This window comes from Furipterus horrens, unplaced genomic scaffold (genome assembly GCF_987537825.1).
Source record: "Furipterus horrens unplaced genomic scaffold, mFurHor1.1.pri manual_scaffold_10, whole genome shotgun sequence".
Lineage (NCBI taxonomy): Eukaryota > Metazoa > Chordata > Mammalia > Chiroptera > Furipteridae > Furipterus > Furipterus horrens.
The window spans coordinates 98,838,693-98,862,962 of NW_028327180.1; the positions used below are offsets into that span (position 1 = coordinate 98,838,693).

The window sequence follows — 24,270 nt, forward strand, 5'->3', positions numbered from 1 at the left end:
TATGTCAGGAGGAACATGCTCAGGGTTTGGAGGAGGGACTGAGGGATTCAGTGGCCCCTCCACAGCCAAGTGACTGGCTGCTTTCCCTGCCAGCTCTTTATTCTCATGGATTCAAACATGAGTCAGTAAATGCTGTAGTGGAGAGAGCCACTTGTTAATAAGTTTAGTGTAGAAGGAGACTTGGAGAGTCTAGTGAGTATTCTTGCTCCTGCAGGGAGGGGCTGGAGCTGGCGCGCACCCGCTCCCCCGAGCAATCATTGCAAGTTTACAAACCAGCTGTTGGATTGTTGGAAGCTTGTAACCGACGACGGTAGGAGTGTTTGCCCCATGGAAATAGACAAAGGCTGCAAACCACGCCCTCTTCATGCCCCACCCCCCACCCCCAAGAGGCGATTCCCCAGTGCCCTGCTTGGAAATCGATGGTTGGGGTGTGACGCTGTGTGTCTGTGGGGACTAAAGCAAGTCATCTCGCCCCTCCGAATCTGTCCCCCAGTCTGTAAACTGGGGCAACGACGTCCACGTCACAGGCCTGTGTGAGGCCTGAGACAGTGTAAACCACCACAGTTCCATGGTAGCTTCCCAGGGTGAGCTTCCTCTTGTCGTTCCATGTGAGTTTCACGTCTTGTGAGGGGCCCTCGGACGGGAAGGACCACATCCGCCTGGGCTGGGCCTCCGGTGTGCAGGGGGCCCCCAGATCTGACGTTGGCTGGGCCCAACAGCCACCCCTCTCACCCCTTCCACTGTGCCAGCTCTTCCCCTCCACCTCCGTCCCACCCCTCCCTTCCATCATGAGCGGAGTCAGATCCGGCCATCAGGTCTTCTCTGAGAAGTCTTTGGAGGCGCCCTGCCTCCTCCAGGCAGCAGTGTGAGGGCTTAGCCCCGGCCTTGTAGGTTCTCCCGAAGGCGCTCCTTGCTGCCCACGTCTCTGTCTCCTCACTGACCTCCTGCCCTCACGTGGCGCTTGCCCCAGCATTCCGCCGAACCCCTGACTCTTCCCACATGTGGGTGTTGGCCTGGGTGGTGTCCTCTGGCTCTCTGGCCGCCCCTCGCTTCCTGCCTTCTGACCCAGCCCAGGTCTCACCTCCTCCAGAAACCCATCTTCAATGTCGCAGCTCAGCCTCTCGTCCAGGAGTCCCAGAGTCCAGGCATCTCTCTCGGCCCCTGCCCTGTCCCTGCAGGTGGGACCCTGGCTTCCCTGGGTGGAACTCTGGGGAAGGTAGCACTGAAGGCGGGGCTTCATCAGCTGTTTCAAACCCCACGTTGGGGTAATAAACGGAAGAGGCTCACGGCAAGTAAAACAATATTTAAAAAAGTATTATTTGTAATGAACTAATAACAATAACTGCCATTTTATTGAGCTTTTATTATGTGCCAGGTAGTTAGCTAGTCCTTTCCTATTTTATCTCTATTGTAAGTTGTGCGGAAGGCATTGTTTTTGATGTGCAGGTGAGAGAACTGAGGGTCAGAGAGGTTAGGGAAGGTATTCAAGAACAGAGTCGGGAAGGAGAAGGGGAGAGCTTTCCTGCCCCAGACGGGTGTGTGTCTGTGTGCTCATTAGCAGTGTGTGTTTGCATGGGTTCTTCTGGCTATATCATCTTCCAAGTAAGGAAACCCTGCTCATTTGGTTTAATTGGCTAAATTAAACCAAACTACCCTCTTAACCATCACCCCAATACAGTTCATAGATTCGGAAAAAATAAACTAAACCGAAAAGTGGCCGCTAGAGCACTACCGTTCTGCTGCCTGGCCCTGCTATTTGACAGATGTCAGGCTGATTTCCCTTTGCTTTGCTTTTCCTCTTTCTTCTCTTTGAATACACTTCGGCTGAGCCCTGAAATGCATTGAGCCAAAAGAAAACACAGAAGCAAAGATTTCCCAAGGGAGCACTGCCACTTTCCTCGTGGCTTGTCACGTGGCCTGCCTCACGGTCCCCTCTGGGGGTGGGGCAGGGGGGAGGTGTCATCTCCTGACATTCTTGTTCTCCGGGCCTCCATGGCTACAACGCATAGTTACATTAAATGTGATTTTTAAAAACTGTATTATGTTTAAGCTCTCAGAACTGTCAGAGGGAGACAGAGCCTAACAAAGTGACTGTAGGCACAGCTTGTGGTGTCATCACCGTGTTCTATATTTATAAGAAAACTAGTTGTCATAGCAACTGCCGCGGAGACCGAGCCTCCTCCTGGAGATGCTGACAAGCCCCTCAGCTCTGTGATCCAAACAATTCAGAGAGAATTGGGTTCTCTGAGGGGATTCAGCTCTCACTTGGGTGACAAGCGTGAGCTCATTGTAAATCTCTGCCGCCGGAACTTAGTTGCACCGTGCAATCTGACAGACCTGTGTTCAAACGCCGGCTCTAGAACGCACCGGCTGAGTGACCTTGGACAAGTCACCTCACCTCCACGAGCCTGTGTCCTCTTTTGTAAAGGGGTGTCGAGGGTTGTTGCAGTGATTGTGTTTGTGATGTGCCTTGCAGAGGGCTGGCCCACGGCAGCTCTTGCTTGGACGCATCAGACACCGTCCTCTTAACCTCTTCACGGTGGACAAATCAAAAGTGGAAAACGCTGAATTAGGGGGATGTTTTCATCATCTTTATCATGATGATTAATTTTGAGTATTTGTGGCTAGATACCCAAGTTAGTAAATAGAATGAATATAGCATCAATCATGCATCTCAGGGAGAGAATAAATGAATATTCAGCTAGATAAACTGACTTGAATTAAAATCCTTCCAATTTTTCTCTTTTATTGCATTTCTCTGAGTCTAAGAAAAGGATTTCTAGTCCCTAAAAAAAAAAAAATAATAATAAAAATCTAAACAGAGGAAGAAAATCTGGTTTCTTGTCTCAGCCTCTGGGCCTCAGTTTCCCCCATTGTAAAATGAGGAAGTTGGGTGGTCCCCAAGGACGCCTCTGTCTTTGATGTTTCATGACAGTGATTCCCCACCAGGAATGATTTTACTCCCCTGGGGACATTATGGTTGTCAGAGCTGGTGTGTGTGTGTGTGTGTGTGTGTGTGGCAATGGTTAGAGGCCCAAAATGCTGTTAAGCATCCTAAGGGACAGGATGACCCCTGTAACAAAGAATTATTCTGCCCCAAATGTCAATGGTGTTGAGGCTGGGAAACCTCAGTCTAAGATCTATCGCCGTGTTTATTCGTCTGAAAACAGAAATCATGCCCTGTCAACCCACCAAGACATGTCAAGCTTGTCCGGTATTTTGTTTATTCTCCTAGTCATCTCCTGGATATCTGAAGCCCTAGAAAAATTAGTAAAAGTAGAGATGAAAGAGGTCTCAAGGACCTAAGGGGCTTAATAAAACTGTGATGGCTGTGGAAGGTGGGAATGATACATTCCTCTGAATTTCCTTTTTTCTTGGTACTGCATAACTTTTAAAGACCAAATGTGGTTGTTTGATGGGCAAAGTAAAACATACAGAATACAACTTTAGGTCCATAACTGGCTTTATTGTGATTTTTCTACAGAAGATAAAGATGAGTCTTGCATGTATTTCAACTGGACTTTCATTTCCAGCTTTAATCTTTGATTTTGATATTCTAAGTCATGGCCAATGTGTGTTTCTTCTCAAAGTCACATGTGATCTCTCCTCTGTCCTGCTCAAAACCATCCTGGGGCTTCCCCCGACCTTCAGGGTGGGATCTCAGCTCGTTGGTCCTTTGACCCTGGTCCTCAGAACCTGTTTCTTGTCCATCTCTTCAACCCCCTCTCCTTCCTGTCTTTCCATCTCCCCGCCAACCTGAGTTCCTCCTGGTTTCCTGGGCACGCTGCCCTGTCTCGTTTCCACTCCTCCGCTTAGCTGCTCCCTCCGCCCTGAGGGCTTCCCTCTGCCCCGCCATCTAGTGCACACCTATTCCTCTCATGGGCCCCACTGAAATATCAGCTCCAGGATGCACCTGTCCTAACAGCTGGTCCTTTCCTCCTCTGGGGCCTTACTCATGGGGGAGTCTGTCCACTTGACCTTCATGCAGTTGCTTCCTTACCTGCATTCTTCCAGGGCCCCAGGAAAGCCTGGGTTCCCAGGGACACACCCCGCCCCTCCTGATTCTATTCTATATCCTTTATGACCATGGACCCTGGGAGGCCAGTAACTTTTCTTTTACAATAAAATAAGAGCCCCACAATTACACATGCAAAAGCCCGACAGTATAGAAAGGCATACACTGGAAATAAGTCTCCTTTTGTCTCTCTTAATAATCCTTCTCACCCCAAATATCCATTGCCTATGTGCTGTCCACAGGCAGCTATATGCATTTAAATTAATTAAAATGGGATAAAAATTCACATTTAATTCCTCAGTCATGCAGGCTACATTTCAAGTGCTTAGTCGTCAAGTGCTCAGTCAAGAGCCTAGTCCTTACCGTATTGGACTGCTCAGAGTTAAAGGACAGTTTCATCATCGCAGAACACGCTGCTGGGCAGTTTAGAGAAGCTCTTTATGTTCTCGGCCGGAGGCATTGCCCACATGTCAGCATATATATACTGACATATGCATCTATCCATTTGCTATCCTCCATTTTCTCCGATGGGACCGTTTTGTACACAAAAGCACCTTGCTTTTTTCTCTTGATCGTGTATATCTCTCTGAGACCCTTCTGCAGCAGCATATTGAGATCTTTTCTGTTTTTGTTAATGACTGTACACTGAGGGTTTTCCTACTCTCTCTCAATCAGCTCCCTATTGTTCTAGCTTCCGTCTTGAACTGCCATGAAGTCCCTAGCTTCCGCGTGTGTGTGTCTCACACACACACATGTCTTTCATACATTTTACAAGTATATTTGGAGGGTATGAGAATCTTCATCTTGAAAGCCATGCCAGAAGGTATGTGAGTCTTCAATTGTAATAGATTTTCCCACGTTACCTTCCACAGCTGTCCCGTCAGTCCTTCCTCCGCCGTGCCTGTGCACGTGACCTTCCCCACATGGTGGGTATTAACACTCCTGAGAAGTTTTACCCATCTGATAGAAAAATGACACCTCAGCTTTGTCTAATTGTGTCTGTCTTCTGTTTTTGGTGAGACCGAGCCTCTTTCTGTGAGCTAACTGACCCTTGACCTTGACTTCTTTCCTGGAAGACATTCTCTTTGGTTGGCCTGCTTGCTAATCCTTCCTACTGACTTGCATGGCCTCTCCCCAAAGCTAGGAACTTAGCCCTTCCCACCTATGTGGTCTTTTCTCAGCTGTCCTCTGCCTTTGGTTTCGTTTATGGTGTAACTTCTTTTCCAAGCCTGCGTGGTTTCTTGCTTTGACTTTAAATACCAGCAACAGAAGGTATAAAGGAAAATATTGATACCCTAAACTCTGTAAAAATCGAGACCTCTCCAACTCTAAACTCATGGTTTTTTTCCTGGTACTTTAATAATTTTATTTTTTATATTAAAATTTGGATCCATCTGGAATTTGTAAAGACTAAAGCTGAGAACCCAACTTTATTTCTTTGTGAACAGCCAGGTGGCAGGTGGTCTACAATCATTAGCTAATCCAACCCGACATGACATGCCATCTTTTTAAGATACTGTATTCTCTCACGTGTTTCGGTTTACGTCTGTGCTCTCTGTTCTTCCACTGGCCCGACAATTATTTGGTGTTGGAAATTGAGACAATACCAATTTTTCTCAATTACATGGTTTTATGATGCATCTTCTTCCCTTATTCCTTTTACTTTTCAGGAACTCCTTACAAACTTATATGTTTGTTTCTCCATATATTAATATATTGTTCGGGTTCCAAAAATCACGGAAATTTTTAATTTGGGTTCCATAAATTTATAGAATAATTTGAGGAGAGGTTACATCTTTAAAATTTTGAGTCTATTTAGAGACAAGATTTAACTTCGTATCTGTTGAAGTTTTTTTTCAAGGTTCCCAAGTGAGCTTTAAAATTATCGTTACAGTTCTTACTAAATTTATTCCAAAGTATTTACCGATTCTTTTGTTGATATTACAAAGGGGACCTTTCTTTCCATTATATTTTTAAACTGGTTGTTATTTATACTTAATAAAAATGCTTTGGAAACTTGTACATTTGCCACCAGGCAGTTACCAACTCTTCTTATTGTTTGTGATAATTTGTTTAAAATTTTGACTCTTTGGGTTTTCTACATATATTATTGTATCATCTGTCCACAGTACTAATATTGCTTCCCTTTTCTGGTATTTAGTTTTCTTATGTTATTTCTTCTTTTCAATCTTCAGACCCCTAATGTCATTTTCTTGTCCGATTGCATTGGTCTGTGCTCCCCGATCTACTGTTTCTAGTGTTTTACCATTTACATTTTGGTGGAGTGTTTTTCCCCAGTGCCCTTCCCACATTTAAGAAGATGATATATGGTCTGGCTTCTTTGACTTAGTATCATGGTAAATTATATGGATAGGTTTCTAAATATCAAGCTGTTCTTACATGTTCTGCTTTGGTCATGAGTAGCACTGAATTCTGTTTGCTAATATGTTATTTAAAATTTTGCTTTATTAAGATTTTGAGGTTGTGGTGAGTTTTCTGTGCTGTCTTTGTCGGGTATGGTATCAGTACTATGCTGCCTTTGTGATGAGAATGTACATACCTTTTTCTTTCTAAATACTCTAGAAAAATTTGAAAAAGTAGAAATATTCTGTTTCTTCAAGTTTTTTTTTTTTTTTTAAATAAAGAATTCACCCATAAAATCATCTGGCTTAGGGATATTTGGAAGGGTGTAGGTAGTTTTCAGCAAATATGCGAAGAATGAATAGGCAAATAAATTCCACCTATAACCAGCTACCCCTCTAAAGCTTTGAAAGATGACATTTGGAAACAAACCCATTGTCATTCTCTTAATTGTAACTCCTCAGAGGTTTTCCTCCGAGTGGCTCCATTCGGTCAGTAAGTACATAGAGAGGAGCCAGCGTGTCCCAGGCCTGGGGGTAGGTACTGTGGGTGACGCATGGAAGACCAGGCGTGGCCCACATCTGGTGTCCCTGGGATGTTGGCAGGCAGCTGCAGCCTCCGTTTATGTGCAGGCGAGTGTAAGGCCACAACCTTTATCCCGGAATATTAACAGAGCCCAGGGCTCTGCCTTTACAGTTCCCCTCCAGGCTCACGTTAGTCCTCCCTGGAGCCAGAGCACAGCGCGCCGCTCAGGGCCGCACACACTGATGCCACTGACCGCCTCCGTCTGCGTTGGAGCCGCTGCTGTTTCTGACGCTGGGGTGCGGGGTCAGACCCGCCTTCTCCTTGCCTCCCTGAGTTTTAGGTTCTTAATGTATTGGATGAAGATACTGGTTTTTGTTTTGTGGCACTTAGATGAGATATCGTATAGAAAGCACTAGAACACAGTGGGTACCCAGTAAGCCTAAGTTTGTCGCGTTGTTTCGGTATCTCCCCAAATGCCTAGCTCAGTACGGGACAGAGAAGAAGACCACCATGGAGAACTCAGGTCTGGGTTAACTTTACAGCCCGTGCCTGGTCTTCCTATCTCCCAGTTTCACCCCCTCCAATTCAATCTCCACCCAAACTGCCAAAGTAATTAAAAAAAAAAAAAAAAAATCCTCACGCAAGGATATATTTTTATTGATTTTTAGGGAGTGAGGAAGGGAGAGAGAGAGATACAGACACATCAATGTGAGAGAGAAACATCAGTGGGCTGCCTCCCATACGCAGCCCGGCCGGGGATCAAACCCACAGCCTAGGCGCGCGCCCTGACCAGGGACGGAGCCCGCAGCCTTTGGTGTACGGGGGACGGTTCCCACCAACTGAGCCCCCGGCCAGGGCACCGAAGTAATTTTAAAAGCTCAGACGGAAGCATGTCCGAGAGAGGTTAAACACCCGCTGGCTCCCTAGTGCTCCGCATAGATTCTGTCTAACGGTCGTGCTCCTTCTCCGGGCGGCCCCTGCTTCCCCTCCAAGCTTCCTCTTTCCCCGTCTGGTACCACCCGCAGCTCTGAGGCTTGGCCTGGCCGTTGTCTCTGCAGGTCACCTTCTCCCCCTCCCCCTGCGGGGACAGGAGCCCCCTCCCTGGTGCCGCCTCTGTCACAGCGCTTCCCTCCCTGCCTTCTGAAGGTCGTCTCTGCAGACCGCACGCCTGGCCCCGGGCCCACTACGGACTAGCTGTTCCGCTGGTATCTGTTGTCAGGGACACAATTAGTGTTTGGGTTACATGGTGAAATATGAATGAGGTTTCTCTCCCTTTCAGTTCTCAGAGGGGCCCTGGGGAAGCGGTTCTTTAGAACATGAAAATGAGGTCAGGAAAATCAATTGCGCTTCTCGGCTGCTGGGGAGGAAGGGGAAACGCAGCTTTCCTGAGCCTCCCAGGGCAGCGCCATGTAATGGGGAGTTGGGGGCACCGTTCATTTTAATGTGGATTTCCAGCGGAGTCCAGGCTGGAAGTCACCGAGCCGTTCAGCTGCGTGCTTGTGAAATTCAGGAGCACGCGCTTGACAAGCGCCCAGCGTGGCCTCTTTCTTCCTTTCGAGTAACACTGAGCTGGCTGGGCACCCACCCGCCACGCTGCCTCCTTCCCTGAGTGGGGCGGAGGGAAGACCAGAAATAAGACAGGAGCGTGGATGTTGGTGGGGCCTCTCCTGGGGTCTGGGCGCTGTGCTTGCTGCACAGAGCCTCGCCTTTGACCTTCACCGCCGCCTGATGAGGTGGGTGACGTGGACATTGTTGTCATCCTTCTCGCTGGACGGAGGGAAAATCAGAGCGTGAGACAGAGGCGCCTCGCCCGAGGCTGCAGTTGGCTTTTCTTCTGAGCACTCCGTCTGTGCTTACCTGCTGGAGTGACCGTTTCAGCAGACCCAGCTCCTGCCCTTGGTTGGGCTGCTGGGGACCTGCGCCCATTTATCACGCCTGCTGCGGGCATGGGCCCTGCTGCAAGCCCTGCCTCCGAGTCTGGGCCGTCCTCAGTCCTTCCCTTCACGCATGACTCTCTTCCTCCTCTGTAAAGTGGGGGCGTAAGAGCAATGCCCCCCATGAAGGACTGTCGTGGGGACACATGGAGAGACCCTGGGACGTGTCTGAGCCAGCGCGGGGCCTCCGCGAGCTCCCCGGGAGTGGGCGTGTCATGGTGCCTGCCCGTGGCCTTCAGTCATTTCTGGAAAAACAGAGGGTGTGACAAAAATGAGATGAGCGGCGCGTACCGACATGGCACACGGTCACTGCGCACCTTCCACAGCCGAGCCCGGGTCCTCCAGGCGGGGCCGGTCCCGCCCAGGCGAGCATCAGACCCGCTCCCTCCGCCCGGAGCTGAGAGCATCGCACACTCTCTGTTTCATTTTCCAGGGCCAGGATGAGGCCCCGTCCCGAACCGCACCCCCTCCGCAAACAGCAGCTTCCCCTGCGGGCGAGGAGGCCAGCCCTGCCCGCTGGGCCATGGTGCCCAGCGCATCCCACCCGCCGGGCGCTGGGAGGGCAGGGCCGGAGCGCGCAGCTGGACCAGCGCGCAGACAGGACCCGGGTGGCGGCCGCTGTGGGAACTCGCTTGGGGAAAAGGGCTGTCGCAGGTGCCAAGCCCCGGCTCCAGGGCTCTGCGGCCGGGCAGGCTGGCTGTGGGGACAGCCCCGTGTGCCTGCTGCGAGATGCGCTCGCCTTTGTACGGTCAGCCGTTGGAAGGGATGGGTCCTTCCACAATGAGGAGCCGGGGGGGGGGGGGGGGGGAGGCGAGAGGCTGGGACCTGACTGCTATCCCCCCAAAACCATGAGGAAGTTCAGAAGGCAGTGGTGACTCAACAGACCGTTCTGGTGCAACCCAGAGGTCCAGCCGGCAGCCTGCTATTTTAGTGACAGGAAGTCAAGCCCTCAGCCCTACAGGCAACTAAGGGATGGATTTCAGCAATAATGACAGCAACGGAACGCGCATCGCTGGGAGCGTCATGGCCAGTGTCTGTGGGAGCCCTCCCGGCAGCGTGCCTGCCCGGCGGGTGTGGCTCTGCCTAACCCCACTGTGGCTCCGAGGGGTGGTGCTGCCTGCTCCGGTCACACAGCCAGCCTGGCCCCAGAGCCTGGCTCCGCCCACCTCCCACTGATTTCCTTTTAAACCCCAGCACCCTGGTCTCTGGACAGCCCAAAGCAAATTGCTGCTCTGCCCGTGCCCTGAACCCTTAGAAGACTTTCGTTTCCTTAAAAAATAAATCCATACCATAATCAAGGAAGCAGTCAAGGAACTTCGTGACCTAGCGGCTCAAAGCCCATTTGCCTGCATGTCAGGACGGATTCGGAGCTGCAATCAGTCCCTGTGGAAACAGCAGGGCCCTGTGACGTTGTAGTTACCACGTTTCACTTTGTGAGGGCCTGGACCTGTCTGACAACATGCCGGTGATGGGCAAGGTCGCAGTGGACGCTCCAAGGCCCCTCCTTGCCCAGCAGCCTGGATGGGAGGAAGGCCCAGGTATGTCGAGCGAATGTTTGCAAGAAGAGGCTCAACCCACCCTGGCCGTGCGACCCTGGGGGGTCCCCGCAGTAGGGCAGGCATAGGCTTGCGTCATCACACAGTTGTCACGTGTGCTGAGTCAGGCGTGGGGGGACAGCCTGGTCCCTCGCTGGGAGGAGATGCTCCGTAAGTGGTCCCAGACCAGCCCCACCCCCTGAGTCCCCTCGGACCTCATCACCTCCCTTCTAGAGCAGATTGAGGCGAGTCCTGGTTTTAGCTGCTGCTGCTCTCTGGCCCATAACCAACCCCTTTGTGATGCCTGGTTTCCTCTGAAATAGGGTTAAAAATGTGGACTTCACAGGACTGTTGAGAGGGTTAAAGTGAAAGCACAGATTTGTATCTGCTGCCCCCAGTTTAAAACTGGGGAGTTTCACCTGCAGCTGAGGGTCCCGGTCTCTTCCTGAAAAAGCAGATCAGCCACGGCGCGGGCCACGTTCCCGTTCTTGGCCACCATCACCTGGGTGGATGGGGCACGTGTGCTCCCGTCCCCGCCGGTGCCTGGCCCGCCCGTGTCCTCACACCAGGGCTTCCTCACTGGCTACGTCACCTGTCTGCTCGGTGCTGGCACAGAGTAGGTGACCAGAAAAGGTCGCACCCTCCCTGCTAACAGGCTGTCTAGGTTGAGGTGCACACGTTCAGATCTCCATCTGGCATTTACCTTCTGTTTATCGGCTTCTAAAGACACAACCTTGTGACGTAAGGCCTCAGCGCCTCCACGCTGTAGGATGCTCGGCGCCGAAGGTCTTCATATCCTCTGGTTCGGGCTGACCAACGGCATGAACTTGCAGAATGAAAACTACTTTAGGAGGCCAGAGATTTATCTCTTTCATAAGCCGGGCCCGGGGACTCTCACTTCTTCTTTGTCATCGTTATGCCAATAGCAAATGAAACTGGGAAGTGAGTTACGCTCTGAAATGTTCCAACTTAAATTGAGTTTTTTCTCTTGTAAGGGCTCCACAGATATTAATGCGCTCCTGGCTCCGGATGGGCTTCCTTCTGCACCTCCTTCCTATGGGAGTTTCCCCTGTGGGCTCAGAAAGAAACTCTTGAATTATCGCTCACAGGAAGTCTGGGGCCACAGATGTTTGCTCTTCCTTTTTCTTTCAAAAGGCAATTTACTTAGCTGGATTCACTGGGGCCCCAGAGAATGGGCAGGAAGGCTTTTGGGGGGCCCAACAGCGTGGTAATGCGAGCTCTCGGTTTGGGGGTGGGAAGAGTCTGTGCTTTCGTCACGGCACTCTGGTGGCAGCCGTGCCGGAGACGTGGAGCGAGCAGAAGCGTACACAATCTTTGGGATCATGCCTGCCTCCAAACCCTGCTCCTCCGGTCTCCGTCATTTGAGTTTTCTTGGGCAAGTGACTTCTTTGGGTCTTTGTTCTTCATTCATAAAGGGAGAAAGACAGTAAGACCTACCTTTATAGGGCTGGTTTAATAGTTAGTAATGAGGAATAAAGTTCAAACAACCACAGCATGTTTGATAGTTGTTAACGTCCACCTTACGCTTCTCCCACGAAATCCTGGATGCGGCAGCGGGGCCCTGAGCCAAGCCAACTCCCTCTCCGGGAACTGAGCTGAGGAGGCATTTGACAGGGCAGGGGATGGAACCACAGAGGCTCGCTCTGCGGGCCTGGCCTGCCGTTTGCAGGTCGGCATTGCAACCCAAGACATAACGTTGTGGCAGAAAGTGCTTGGATCCATTCCCATACTGACGTGCCCTGTTTCGGACCAAGGCCAGGCAGGCGATCAGCACTGCTCCCATTTTCCAGATGGAGAAACTGAGGGAATTCAGGAGAGACTCAGGACCCAGGGTTTTTACTGGGGGCTGGTCCCAGAGGCTCCTCTGCCCAGCCCCAGGCTTTGTACCCAAGGGCCCAGCTTCCAGAGGGAGGGCTGCTTCTCAGCGTAAACCATGCCGTTGGTACCACGTGGGCAGGGCAAGCCGCACGCACTAGTCCTGGGGATGGTGAGAGCCTCCTGACAGCCCAGGTCTCAGATACCAGCCAGCGGCCAGCCTTTTGAGCAGGCGTCCCCCAGGTTGGCAGCCTTAGGATCCTGTATTAACTATTTTCTGCGAAAACTCCCCCAAGACTCCTCCCAGTTGGGGAGTGTGTGTGTGTGTGTGTGTGTGTGTGTGTGTGTGTGTGTGTGTGTCTGCACTGGGGCAGGAGCGGGAGGGGGAAGGAGACTAGAGAGAGACCCTTCGGGGCCGGAGAGCAGGGCTGGTGTGCGGAGGACAGAGGACCCTGCCTCGCGCGCTCATGGCGCCCGTGGGCATGATTTCTCACCCAGGCAGGAGTTCCGGGGCGATGTGGAGCGGCCTCTCCGGCTCAGAAAGCCCCACTGGCACACACAGCGGTGCCACACACTGGAAGTGGGGGAAGATGATTTCTAATTTTCCAAACCAATTTTGCTGACCCGATTTCCTTTCTTCTTCTTTTTTTTTTTTTTATCAACTCTTCTGCCAAGAAAGGGGATTGAGGAATGAAAGCAGCTTAATGGAATGCACTGTTTGGGCTGCAGGGCTGGCGTCTCCATGGAGACGGGGATGCGGGATACACTCAGACGGGTGGGCCAGGATGCAGTGAGGCTGCGTGTGCCTCTGGCAGAGGCCGGGATGTGAAGAGATGGCCCTCTGGGCAGAGTGGGTAACGGGCTCTGCTCTGGGGCCTGGCCCTGCAGTTGGCTGAAGCTGTGGACGTGAGTCCTCCAAAGCCCACTGAGGTGCCGTCCGCGCACGCCCAGGCCACGAGCTGGGCAGACAGCCCCTAGGCGCCCTCCCTGCCCTCGGGAAGCCTGTGGTCTGTGGGGCGAGCAGAGGGGTGGAGAGCTCATGGGAGCACAAGTGACTCGTGGCCTTGGCAGGACCAGTCCTTGGGCCCCAGAGAGGCCTGCTGTGAAGAAATGCGTGGGGAGGCCCCCTGCTGTGTGTGAGAACTGCCATCCCAGGAGATGGCCATGAACAGCATGCGGAGAGCCTAGAATTTTCAGAAACATGGACTGCAGAGGATGTGTCTGTCTGTGTGTCCATTTGTCTGTGTGTCCATCTGTCTGTGTGTGCATAGCTCTGTGTTTGTCTCTCTGTATCCTTCTCTCTGTGTGAGTCTGTGTGTGTGTGTGTCTGTGTCTGTGTGTGCACCTGTGTACGACTGTGTGTGTGCATGGTCCTAGGGTGGTGGTGATTGGTGATGCGGGACAGGTAGGCGGAGGCCACAAGATGAGAACCGTGGAGCGCCAAGGAACGAAAAGGTGATCCGGACCCACTTAGACCTGGCTTCTAAGTCTTGCTGCACTCCCAGTGGCCTAGAAACTCCGTATGATTGACCAGCAACCTCTGCAGCCCCCGGGGTTCGTCATCTGAAAAGCGGGAATGTCAGCAGCCCCTGCGGCTGGGCAGCCCGGGTGCGCCTGAGTGCTGACGGTCAGGGGCGAGCAGTTGCCCCCCCTCATCAGAAGCCAGGCCTGCATGGAAATGCTGGTTTCCGAGTGTGGTGGCAGATGGGGACCAGAGTCTCGGGGTGCAGAGCCCAGGATTCTCTATCTGCTCTATCTCCTTAGATGGTCCCGAGCCTTGTTTAGGTCATAGGCCCATTGTGTCAGGGCGCGAAGTCCGCCCCACAGTTCGATGACATGGGATTTTTAGCCCTGTCATGAACTGTCCCGAGGAGTAATTTAGGGAGAGCCTTTGGTGGCCAGCAAGGACGATGCATCAATGGATCAGGTGGGGGAGGCAGGAGAGACCAGGGGAGAGAGACGGCTCACGTCAGAGGTGCTTTTCTGCCCCGTCAACGGAAACCACCAGCAAACCCTTCAGGTAGCAGGACGCACAGGCTTTCGGAAGCCCGGGGACAGAGCACAGCCTTGCTCTGGGGCCTGCGGGTAGTTCGGAAAGGACCAGTCACAGCTGATGGCAACACAGCGTGACACCGCACGGTCCTCGCACTGAGGAACCCCCTGAACTGGACTCAGCCCTCATGCCGCACAGTGTAACAACAGCAGCGAGGGCAGCAGGGGGCCTTAGTTTGTCCCTTTGGCACACACACGGTAATCCTCACGTCTGCACCTCACGGCGGTTTTGTGTGGGCTCGTGCAGGGCTGAAGAGCCCTTTTGCAGAGATGGTGAAGCCGAGGCCTTCCTTGGTTCTGGGGTGGCTGGCCCCACTAGGTGTGTGTGGTCACAGAGAGCTGGATGGGGCACCAACGGGCACACCGAGGAGAAGCCGAAGAAACGAAGGTTTTCGCCGACACGCTTGCAGGCAGCATGAATAGCGAGCGTGTGAAAACGAGATCGTAGGGAGGGTTTTTCCTCTCGGACTTCCAATTCTGTTGTTGTACCCATGGGGCAATGGGTTTTTAATTAAAAATAAACACTAATGTAGTTATAGATGGATCGGAAGCATCACATATGGTTAGGCAGGTGGCCTTCAGACCTGAGTTCAAATCCTCATGGTGCTCGTGTATGTGGAAGGCCATTCATTCCTCAGCCTCGGAAAGACCATCTTTGGGGCTGAGCCAGGAGCAAGGCGCACGGTGGCTTCGTTACGTCTATGGGGGTTCCCGCTGTTGCATACAAAAGCGGGGCGTCCGGCCGGCAGCTCTGTTTCCGTCCTCCCACAAAGCCCCAGCGCCCTGGTCTGGGTGGACCTACGGCTCTGAGTCCAGGGTTTGCATTCTTCACAAAAGCCAGCAGTTTACTGAGCCTCGAGGTGCCCAGTTGCTGTGGGACATGAATGTCCATGAGTTCCCGTTTCCTCCCAGCACGAGGGTCCCCGATCGGCGTCCTGGCTGGACTGACAGCGGGAGGGTGTCCTCTCTCGCTCGCTCTCTCTCTCTCTCTCTCGCTCTCTCTCTCTCTCATCCAACCTCCTGGGGCTGCCACATCTGAGGCGACCTGTCCTCCCAGGATAAGTGCACAGCACGCCTTGTCTTGCTCAGTTGCCCTACTGCCGGCAAAGGCAGCTGCAGACCGAGGAATATTGCTCAATAGGCCCCGCAGGTAAGGGGGTGGTTAGGACCAAAGGGTCCGAGTGAGGTATCCCAGGGTTCCACTCAGGCTCTGCGGCTGCAGTGGCCATGTGGCGTCACACGTGGGACCCTGCCCCTCTGCGCCTCAGTTTGCACAGCTGTAAAATGGGTGGTGTCATCAGCCTTGACCCCTCTGGATCCTCCCTCCCTCCCTCCCTCGGTCCACCCCTCCCTCTCTCTGTTTTCTAAAATCACCTGCTGTGAGCACCCTGTGGTGCTCTGGGAGCCCCGTGGTGAGTCAGACCCTCCCCCCAAGATGGGCTCAGGGCTGTTAGGAATGAAAGACCGCCCCCACCCCCCGCCACACACACACACACAGACAAAAGTAAATATTATAACAAAAAATGCTCCGAGTGCCCTTATTACTTAGGACATTATAAGGGTTTTGGGAGCGCAGTGCCAGGAACTGGGAACGGAGAGCAAACATATATAGTTCTTACTATATTGCCATAGCTCACCATCCTGAAACTTCATACACACACAGAAAATTTCTCACGGACAATGTCTGGCTGTGGGATTCAGACAGACACCCCCAAATCCATCTTTTCCTTTGCAAAGTCCTCCTGTCCAGTATTTACAGCTGCCAATAAACTTTTGTTTACTTGGAGGAACGGAACGCTCATTTCCTTCTGTTTCTACGTTTGCTGATCGGAACGGGAAGGGGGTGAGACGGGACCCCCTAAGGTCGATTTTATTTTTCTTCTGAATCTAAAGAGCCTTCTCTCTATGAGAGGAATTCTGCCATATTTCTAGGCCAACTGATTCAGAGGGCCATCGGCTTTTTAAAATAACATGGGAAGAAACGCTGGTTACATAACTGTAGATGCCCAGTGCCGTGGGGGTCAGTGCCCTACGCCTTTGTACAGAGGGGTGGGGTGGGTTCGTGCAAGCCTGGAGGGGCCCCCGAGGTCGGCCAGTTACTCCTTTCTGATCAGTCCTCTTGGTCCCCCCAGTTTGCTAGGTGCTGTATTATTTTTTAAAGCTTGATTGTAGTTTATGATCAGGAGCTGGGCTTCCACTCTGGGCAATTTGTAGACTGTGAGATGCTTTTGGGCAGAGAAGGCTTGGCTTAGATTTTGAAAGGGGCCTCTCTGGTTGCGTTTGTGTGAACCCACCGCAGGGGTCTCGGGGGCCACTAGCTGGAAGGCTGTTTGCTGCAGGTGAGAAGTGATGATGGCTTGGGTCAGGGTGGAGGGGACCACGGTGGCAAGAAGCGGTCAGCTTATGGGTGTATCTGCTGGTAGACTGAACATAGACCATAAGGAAAATAGAGTCAGGGATGACTTTGTGGTTTTGGCCTCAGTGACTGCAAAGGTGGAACTGACATTTCCTGAGATGGAAGAATGTGGGAGTGGGGGGGGGGGGGGGGGCGGCAGGTCTGTGGCCGGAGGGCAGGAAGTGGCAGTCGGGGTTGGGAATGTGTCTTGGCCACCCACGTGGACATGAAATAAGCACTCGATGTCTGAGGTTGGAATTTAGTACTGGCATCAGGGCGGTGACGATGGAGTGACCATGTCCCTCATTCCCAGACAGTTAACAGGAGATGTAACTGGGAGGGGGGATCACACACTGGACCAGGAAGGAGCTTCAGAAAGTATGTGGCAGAAGGTAGGAAACTGAGGCCCAAAGAGTGCAGGTGGTTAGCTCAAGGTCACACTGCACATCAGTGACAGAGCTGGGACAGAGCCAGTTCTTGGGTCCCCCGCACCCCTGCCAGCTCTAGGCCATGCTGGCCGTGCGTGTGGACTGAGGCTGGGAGCCGAGGCTGGGTGACCGTCCCTTCTATCTCCCCCCAGGTCACCATCCTTGTCAGCCTGGCCCTGGCATTCCTCGCCTGCATCGTGTTCCTGGTGGTTTACAAAGCCTTCACCTACGACCACAGCTGCCCTGAGGGCTTTGTCTATAAGGTAAGGGCCTTCTGGCAGGTGAGCGACTCTCCTACCTGCTGATGTGCGGTCCCGCCCGCGTCGGGCCATCTCTGCAGAGCGCCGTCTCGGGGGAGGGGCTCTCCTTCCTACCTACTGGAGACCAAGTCCTTCACGCAAGGTTGAGACTCCTGGCCAGATGCACATTACATTGGAGGCAGTCTGCAGGGAGGTTCAGACTCTGGATGCCAGTGGAGAGAGCACCTTGATCCATCCTCCTCTCATTGAAGTTGATGGTGGGGATGGTGGGGATGCTGGGGAGGCCCGGGCCGGGTGCTGTCACCTGCTCTCCGGCTGCGGTCCCCAGGTGGGGTGGCCGTGTTGCAGGGTGGGTTGGAAGCAGTCTGGGAGCCGCCCCTGACCCTCTCTCTCTCGTTCCCAGCACAAGCGCTGCATCCCGGCCTCCCTGGATGCCTACTACTCCTCCCAGGACCCCAGCTCCAGAAGCCGCTTCTACACGGTCATCAGCCACTACAGCGTGGCCAAGCAGAGCACTGCCCGGGCCATCGGGCCGTGGCTGTCGGCGGCTGCGGTCATCCACGAGCCCAAGCCACCTAAGACCCAGGGCCACTAGAGGCCCGCCGCAGCCAGAATGGGGGTGGAGGGGGACCCCCGTTGGCCTAGCCAAGCTCCAGTCACAAGACAACACTGTACTCCTGGGATGTGGGGGGTGGGGGGCCAGGCGGGACGGGGTCTCACCTGAACTATTGAGCACTGGAGTTGTCTGAGTCGGTATTTCTTTCCGTCCTTGGTATTGTTGATTTGTCCCCAAGTCAGGCTCATGTACAAAGGCATGTTTCGTGTTGACTGTTCCCATGTAAGATATTTTCAAAGCCACTGCTTATCATTTGGTAGGAAACATTAGAAACAGAGCAGGAAAGAAGCAGAGAACGCGAACGAAGAGGGGTTGCGCTGGCTGCATGCGGCAGACGTGGCAGGAGCGGGACGGCCCCCTGGGCCGCCGCTTAGTTGGGAAAGTGCAGCTTCTGTGTGGGGTCCCGAGGGCACAGTGCCCACCACGCGCACGGGGGGCGTTCGGGTGGCCGCTGGGCTGCAGGACAGGAACCCGGGGAGGTAGGAAGGGCCGAGTTGGAGAGAAGGGCTGGTTTGGACGTTAGGAAGCCCAGGAAGCTTGCAAGTCAAGGGCATGGCCCCCAGCAGGGGGTGTTTGCGAGGTGAGCACAGATTTGTATGTAAGGGTTTCGGGGCGCACTGCCGGGGGCTGGGGATGGTGTCCGCGGGCCCCCGGAAGCGGGCGGGCTTTGTCTTTTTCTTGTGTTTCTAGGTCTCCACCTGGATCCTGCCCAGGTTTATGAGATGGTGGGGGTTGGGGGGGGAGGGAGGATAAGGTGCTGGAAGAAGGACGGACGGGACAGGTGTGGGACATCTGTCCACATCGTAAGCACAGGCGACTGATTTTTAAATTTTTGTTTGGTGGTTTGTGTCCCAAACAGTGGAGGTCATAACCAGGTGACAGCCAGGGAGACGTTAAAATGGGAGCTTCCACAAAGCCGGGTCGTTTCTGAAGGAAGCTGAGAAACGTGACCGTCTTTTGCCCACTCTGTGGGCTGGACAGGGGGCACCTGTCCGGTCTCCCCGATCTGGTTCTAGAAGCTCTGGGCCAGGAGGCAGCATCGGGCCTTGGCCGAGCCCCCCCAGAGCCCTGGGCCACCGCAGGGCTCCCACGACATTCTCCCGCTAACATTTTGGGGAGGCCCACTCTTGGGGGGAGGCTTGGTGGGGGTGGGGTGCTCCAGGTCAACAGAGCCAGACCTGACTGGGGGGCTGGCCATTTGGGAGGTGGCTCTGTTTCCCCCCGAAGCCCTGACAGGCCGTTTGAAGGGCATTTCTGTGGCTCGCTGCGCTGCCGAGGTCACGCGCCCGGCAGCTGGGTCGTAAGCCCAGGCGGCTCCAGCCGTCCTGCCAACACCACCGTCGGCTTCTCCTCCCTCCCCCACCACTCTGCCCTGTCACCTCGGTCACCTGTAAATTCATCTGTCATCTAAAGCCGAATAACACATTGTCCCTAGCCAAACGCTGAGCGCTTTATAATTTTGTGGTGTGTTTTTGTCGGTAGGTAGCAGAGGCTGAAGTATTTTTTGGTGTAACTCTTGAACTTTTCTGACAGAAAACAAATAAAGATTGATGTGTCGAAAGTCATGACTTTCCTTTGCGACTCCATCTGCTCAGCAGGCCCAGCACGGCAGAGGCCGGGGGCAGGGGTCCCCGAGGCCGGGGTGAGCTCACGGGGCAGAGCGTCCCGTTAGGCCGGGGCTGGCGTTGGGCGCTGTGGCGACCCCCACCGTGAGGCCCCTGGGGCCTGAAGTGAGGCTGAGGTCAGAAGCCGGGGCCAGGGGACACGCCGGGCCGCTTGCCTTGCATGCATCGTCCTTGGCCCTGTGCGCACCGGCTGAACACCTCCCGAGGGCCAGGCTGTGCTGGGCACAGATGTTCAGCCACGAATGCCGGGTACTCACTGCCCTGAGATCTGGAGGTGGAGTCAAACACGGAGACAGACATGCAAAAAAGGCATCTGGGTGCCACCAGCGACACCGCCGGCTGTGAGCCAAAAGCTTGAGGAGGAAGGTGATGGGCTGCAGGTGGGGCCCTTTTCACCATTAGCTCGTTTAAGTCTTATCACCTTGGGAGGTAGGGGCCCTTGACTCCCACGTGGCAGATGAAGAAACTGAGGCTCGGAGGGATGAAGCGGCACCTGAGGGCTGTAGCTGATGAGCTGGGATTCAAACCCAGGTGGTGAGGGACTGCTTTGCCCCTGACTGCTTCTGTAGGAGCCCGACGCACACTGTCAAGGTCGTAGCTCATCCCTCAAAGCCGCAGCTGTCAGGAAAGCAAACTGGCTTATTCTCAGCCCGGTCCCAGTATCTGAAGCTCATGCAAGGATAGCAACGCACCAACGCCCCTTGCCGCGTGCCGTCCGTTAAGCGGTTTGTGCCTTAGTTCCAATACCTTCCACGAGGTAGGTACCCCCATCATCAGCAGCCTTGCTGCCACGTCTTCTTCATCACCCCTGGCTGGAGATGAGGGAAGGAGTCCCCCCCTACCCCCCGCAGTTAGGGAGCCGCTGAGCTGTGACTCCCACCCACGGGTCTCGGTACCAGCGTCTCAACCACGGAGCCATTTCGCACTGACTGCTCATCTCTGTAGTCTGCTCGGCGGCTCAGAGTTTGTGTTCTCACCGCCGCTCCAACTCAGACGGCAGCCGTTGAGGGAGGGGCCCGGGGCAGATCTGGAAGCTGAGACTGCAAGCTCCTGGCTGCAGCAGAGTGGTGGGTGAATACACATGGCTGGTGGGAGGAAGGAAGATAGCACAGCTCTGCCCCGGGGGGCTGCCCAGGCTGCGGCGGGCGGGTGTGAGGGCAGCCTCTCTGCGCCCACCAGCCCTGGCCTCCGGCTGCCGTCGGGGCGTGGGGAGCTGGGCTGGCAGAGCAGATGGAGCCATATGGCCAGCTTGTAAACACCCACTATTTTTTTCAATTACGCAAAGTCAACTAAAGACTTAATGAACACATGCTCAAACACTGTCACAAATGGATCTGCTACTCCATTGCCTCCAAACATAAGCCAAGGCGGTGGGTATGGAACTGGAAAGAAGAGAGTGTATAGGACTGGAGAGGGGCTGTCTTAAGGGGAGACCCTGGGCCCACGTGCTCTTTCTGGCGGACTCAGCATTGTCTCCTCAGAAAGAAGGAGGGTACCTAACTGCTCCCATGAGTGCTCAGGGACTGGGAGATTAGTCCTAGAAGAGTTTAACCAAAGGGGGTTTGCTCAGGGCAAAGCCGTTCTGGATTTTGGAGGACGGGGTCTCGCTGAGCACTGCCAGCTGGCAGAGAGAGGGTCCGGGCAGCCGGGCAACGAGGATGAAGAAGAGCAAGCTGTTTGTGGCTTCACCTGCTTGCCAGCCCTGGGAACCTCACCCCAGGTGTTCAGGGGACCTGGCGGGGCAGGAGTTCTGGGGGGAAGGGGGTGTCACTGCGGGTATCAGCCAGGGGTCCGTGGGGGAACTGGCCTCAGAGCCAGGCGGGAAGAATCCAGGCGGGTGGAGAGGAGACAGCACAGAGCCTCCCCAGGCCACGAGGACAGTGTCGTGGAGGTGGTGGGAGAGACGCTCCTGGACGTCTGCCCTGCGCAGAGCTGGGCGCAGAGTCCAAACGGGCACAGGAAGCTGCCGACACTCCCCTGGGGCTCCGGGCTCGGCTGGGCGGGGAGAGAGGGGCAGAAACAACCGGACAGCTGGGGAGGGGCCGTGAGGGTGCCTGGGCTGATCCCAGCCATAAGCAGGTCAGAAGACACTGAGGGAGACAGACATTTTTCTGGAAAGTTGAAAGACCACCTGCCGGAACAGCTGTCCATCCATTTCTGCCCCCTCCACGCTAATGATGCCCTCTAATCCAATCGGGAAGCCATGTGGAACGAGGAGAAAAAAGCAGTCCCCAGTAATTTTTCCAGGAAGCACACAGCATCATCTCTTTTTTAAAAAAGCAGTGCTCCTGAACGGTTGCTGGGAAAGGGCTGGTTTCCATGGCAACATCAATGCCTTTCCTGCAGACGAGGCTCCGTCTGGCACAGCAGGTTGTTTACCTGACTCTGCCTTCCTCTCAGAAATGATCTCCTTCTGATAACTTACACCCAAAGCTCGCGATTGAAGTTGCCGCGTGGCCGTCCGCTCTGGACGCCCCGTGTCTCCCTCTCCACTGTTCGCTCTTGAGTGTCTCTTGATCTTGTCTTGGTCTTTGTCCCTGCCCCTCCCTCTCTCTAGTTCCTTGCAAGGGAATGATGACCAGAGGCTGTGGACTGACTTGATATAACTTACATTGCGGTTTGAGGTCCACGGTGCTGGGTGTGGCAGGAGGGAGCGGAGTCCCTGGGAGCAGTCAGGCCCTGGCCAAATCCCTGCTCTCTTCAGTGTCCCCCACTTTTAAAATGGGGATAACAATTGTACCTCCTACCACTTGTTGCAAGAATGCAATGAATTATTTTTAAAGACTTATCTGTAGCGGGTACTCAACACATTATAGCTCCTGGATCTTGAATTCAAGCCTCTTCCTCAGCCTCAGCTTTCTCAGCTGTAACTTGGAATGAGCTGTGTACACCTCCCGCTCACAGGGTCGCTGTGGCTTAGACTCAGGCAGCGTGTCGCTTGTGGAGGTGGTGGCGTGGCGGTGCTCCAGCGTGGTCTGGGTGCACAGCCTCTGGGACCTCCCAGGAGGTGTAGGCCAAGGTCAGCCAGCCCCTGTGCTGTGTTCGGGGCCTCCTGGCATGAGCTGCAAAGTGACCTGCGGATGGCTGCCACTTGTGCTGGGCTCGGAGGTGCCCAGGTGAGGCCAAGCTGTGACCCAAGGCCACCTGCTGCTAGTGTCAGGCCTGGGGCCCCTTAGCAAGGGTGCGGAGCTCTCTGAGGCCAGATGCTGCTTGTCTGAGAGAACTTAGGAAAATCTGAGGCATGAGCCATGACCAGTCATTCGTATGGAAAAGCCACTGGGAGCAGCTTAGGTGGGCCTGACAGCTGGGTGGTACCAGGCCTCAGGGAGTCACCAGGGCAGGGAAAACATTGGGAGCCAGGCTGATGGAGTCTCAGATACAGAGCTCACCTGCGGGCTCTGTCGGGGGAGGGCTCCGAAAAGGAAAAATGGCCCCTGCCAGCACTCCGGTCTGGGAGAAAGCGGCCCGCCAGCTCTCGCCCTGATGCAGGACACTCAGTTCCTCCCTGTGTGCCCGATGCCTCTCATTCTGCTGCCCCAGGGCTGGGGCTCAGAGGGGGTGAGTCTCAGTCAGTCTGTGCGTGGGCCCGTTAAGAGGAACTGCCCGGGAGTTTCTGTCTTCCCCCAGCCTCCATCCCTACTCATTTTTACAGCCAGAAGTTGTGGGGACTTACCTTCCTGGCTACTGGAACCCTGGGCTGGGGGGCCTGGTGTGGGGCTGGGACCCCTCGCTCCTGAGATATCCCTCCCCATTTTTTATCTGCCACATGTGGGTGTGGGACCAGCCTATTCCATGTTGCCACCCTTCCTACCAGTTTCAGTGTGGTTTGTTCTTTAATTCCGTAGCTGTAAGACTTCCATTCAGCTTAATTTCTGGCGGTTCTGAATAATGGCGATTCTACAGTTCAGTTGTCATTTTTTTTGAGAAGTACCGCCTTTAATTAGATGCTCTTTAGCCCTTTGCTCAGTAACACACATGAAACCATGGTTGAGCTGCGCTTGGGTCAGCCCCGCAGACAATCCATCCGCCTGCCACACCTTCCAGGCCCGTGGACGGGTGGCCACTGGGGTGGACACCTCTCATCAGAGAAAGCACCGCCCTCCCCGTGAGAGTGACATTGGTAGAGGGCTCTAGACTCAGCTCAGCTGAAAAGCAATGTGCTGGGCGGTGGCCCCCAGAACCTTCCCGCGGCTCTGGGAAGAAAGCCTCTTTCAGCAAAGGCCTGGAGAGTATGGGTGGAAAGGACAGCGGGTGACTCTGTTCCTCTCCGACCCGTCTCTCTCTCCTCCGGGCCCCTCAGACAGCTTTACTGTGGCTGAGAAAATCCTTTGCAAATAAGTTTTCTTTCCCCACAGCGAAGGGCCAGCTTTAGTATTTTTAGCCCTTAATACAACGAGACGGGGAGAACGCAATTTGCCAGATTCCCCGCCGAGGAGGGCCCTGTTATTTACGTGGGAGAACTGCCTTGGGAAGCTGCGCTTGGATGAAGGGTGACGGCCCAGTCCGGAGCGCTCAGACAGTTTTGCTCAAAATCCCCTAAAACAATAACCATTTAGAAAGCTTTGTTTTCTCTCACACGTTTTTTAGGTTGGTACATAGATTTCTTCAAAGCATTTGTGTAACTAAGGGTTGTAGGAGGTGGAACGTACTCCTTCTTGTACGTTAAGTATTTACTTGAAAATTGTGCA

The 24,270-nt window shown here is 54.0% G+C and overlaps 1 protein-coding gene across 1 annotated transcript in view; it reads left to right on the plus strand.

Moving 5' to 3' along the window:
* Window positions 1-18,381, plus strand: part of NSG2 (neuronal vesicle trafficking associated 2) — a 34,758-nt gene extending 16,377 nt beyond the window's left edge. Inside the window, exons 4-5 of the mRNA XM_090288594.1 lie at window positions 17,234-17,344; window positions 17,745-18,381. Of these exons, the coding sequence (XP_090144720.1) occupies window positions 17,234-17,344; window positions 17,745-17,936 (303 nt within the window). The 3' untranslated portion in view covers window positions 17,937-18,381. The remainder of the gene's footprint in view (window positions 1-17,233; window positions 17,345-17,744) is intronic.
* Window positions 18,382-24,270: the final 5,889 nt, after the last annotated feature.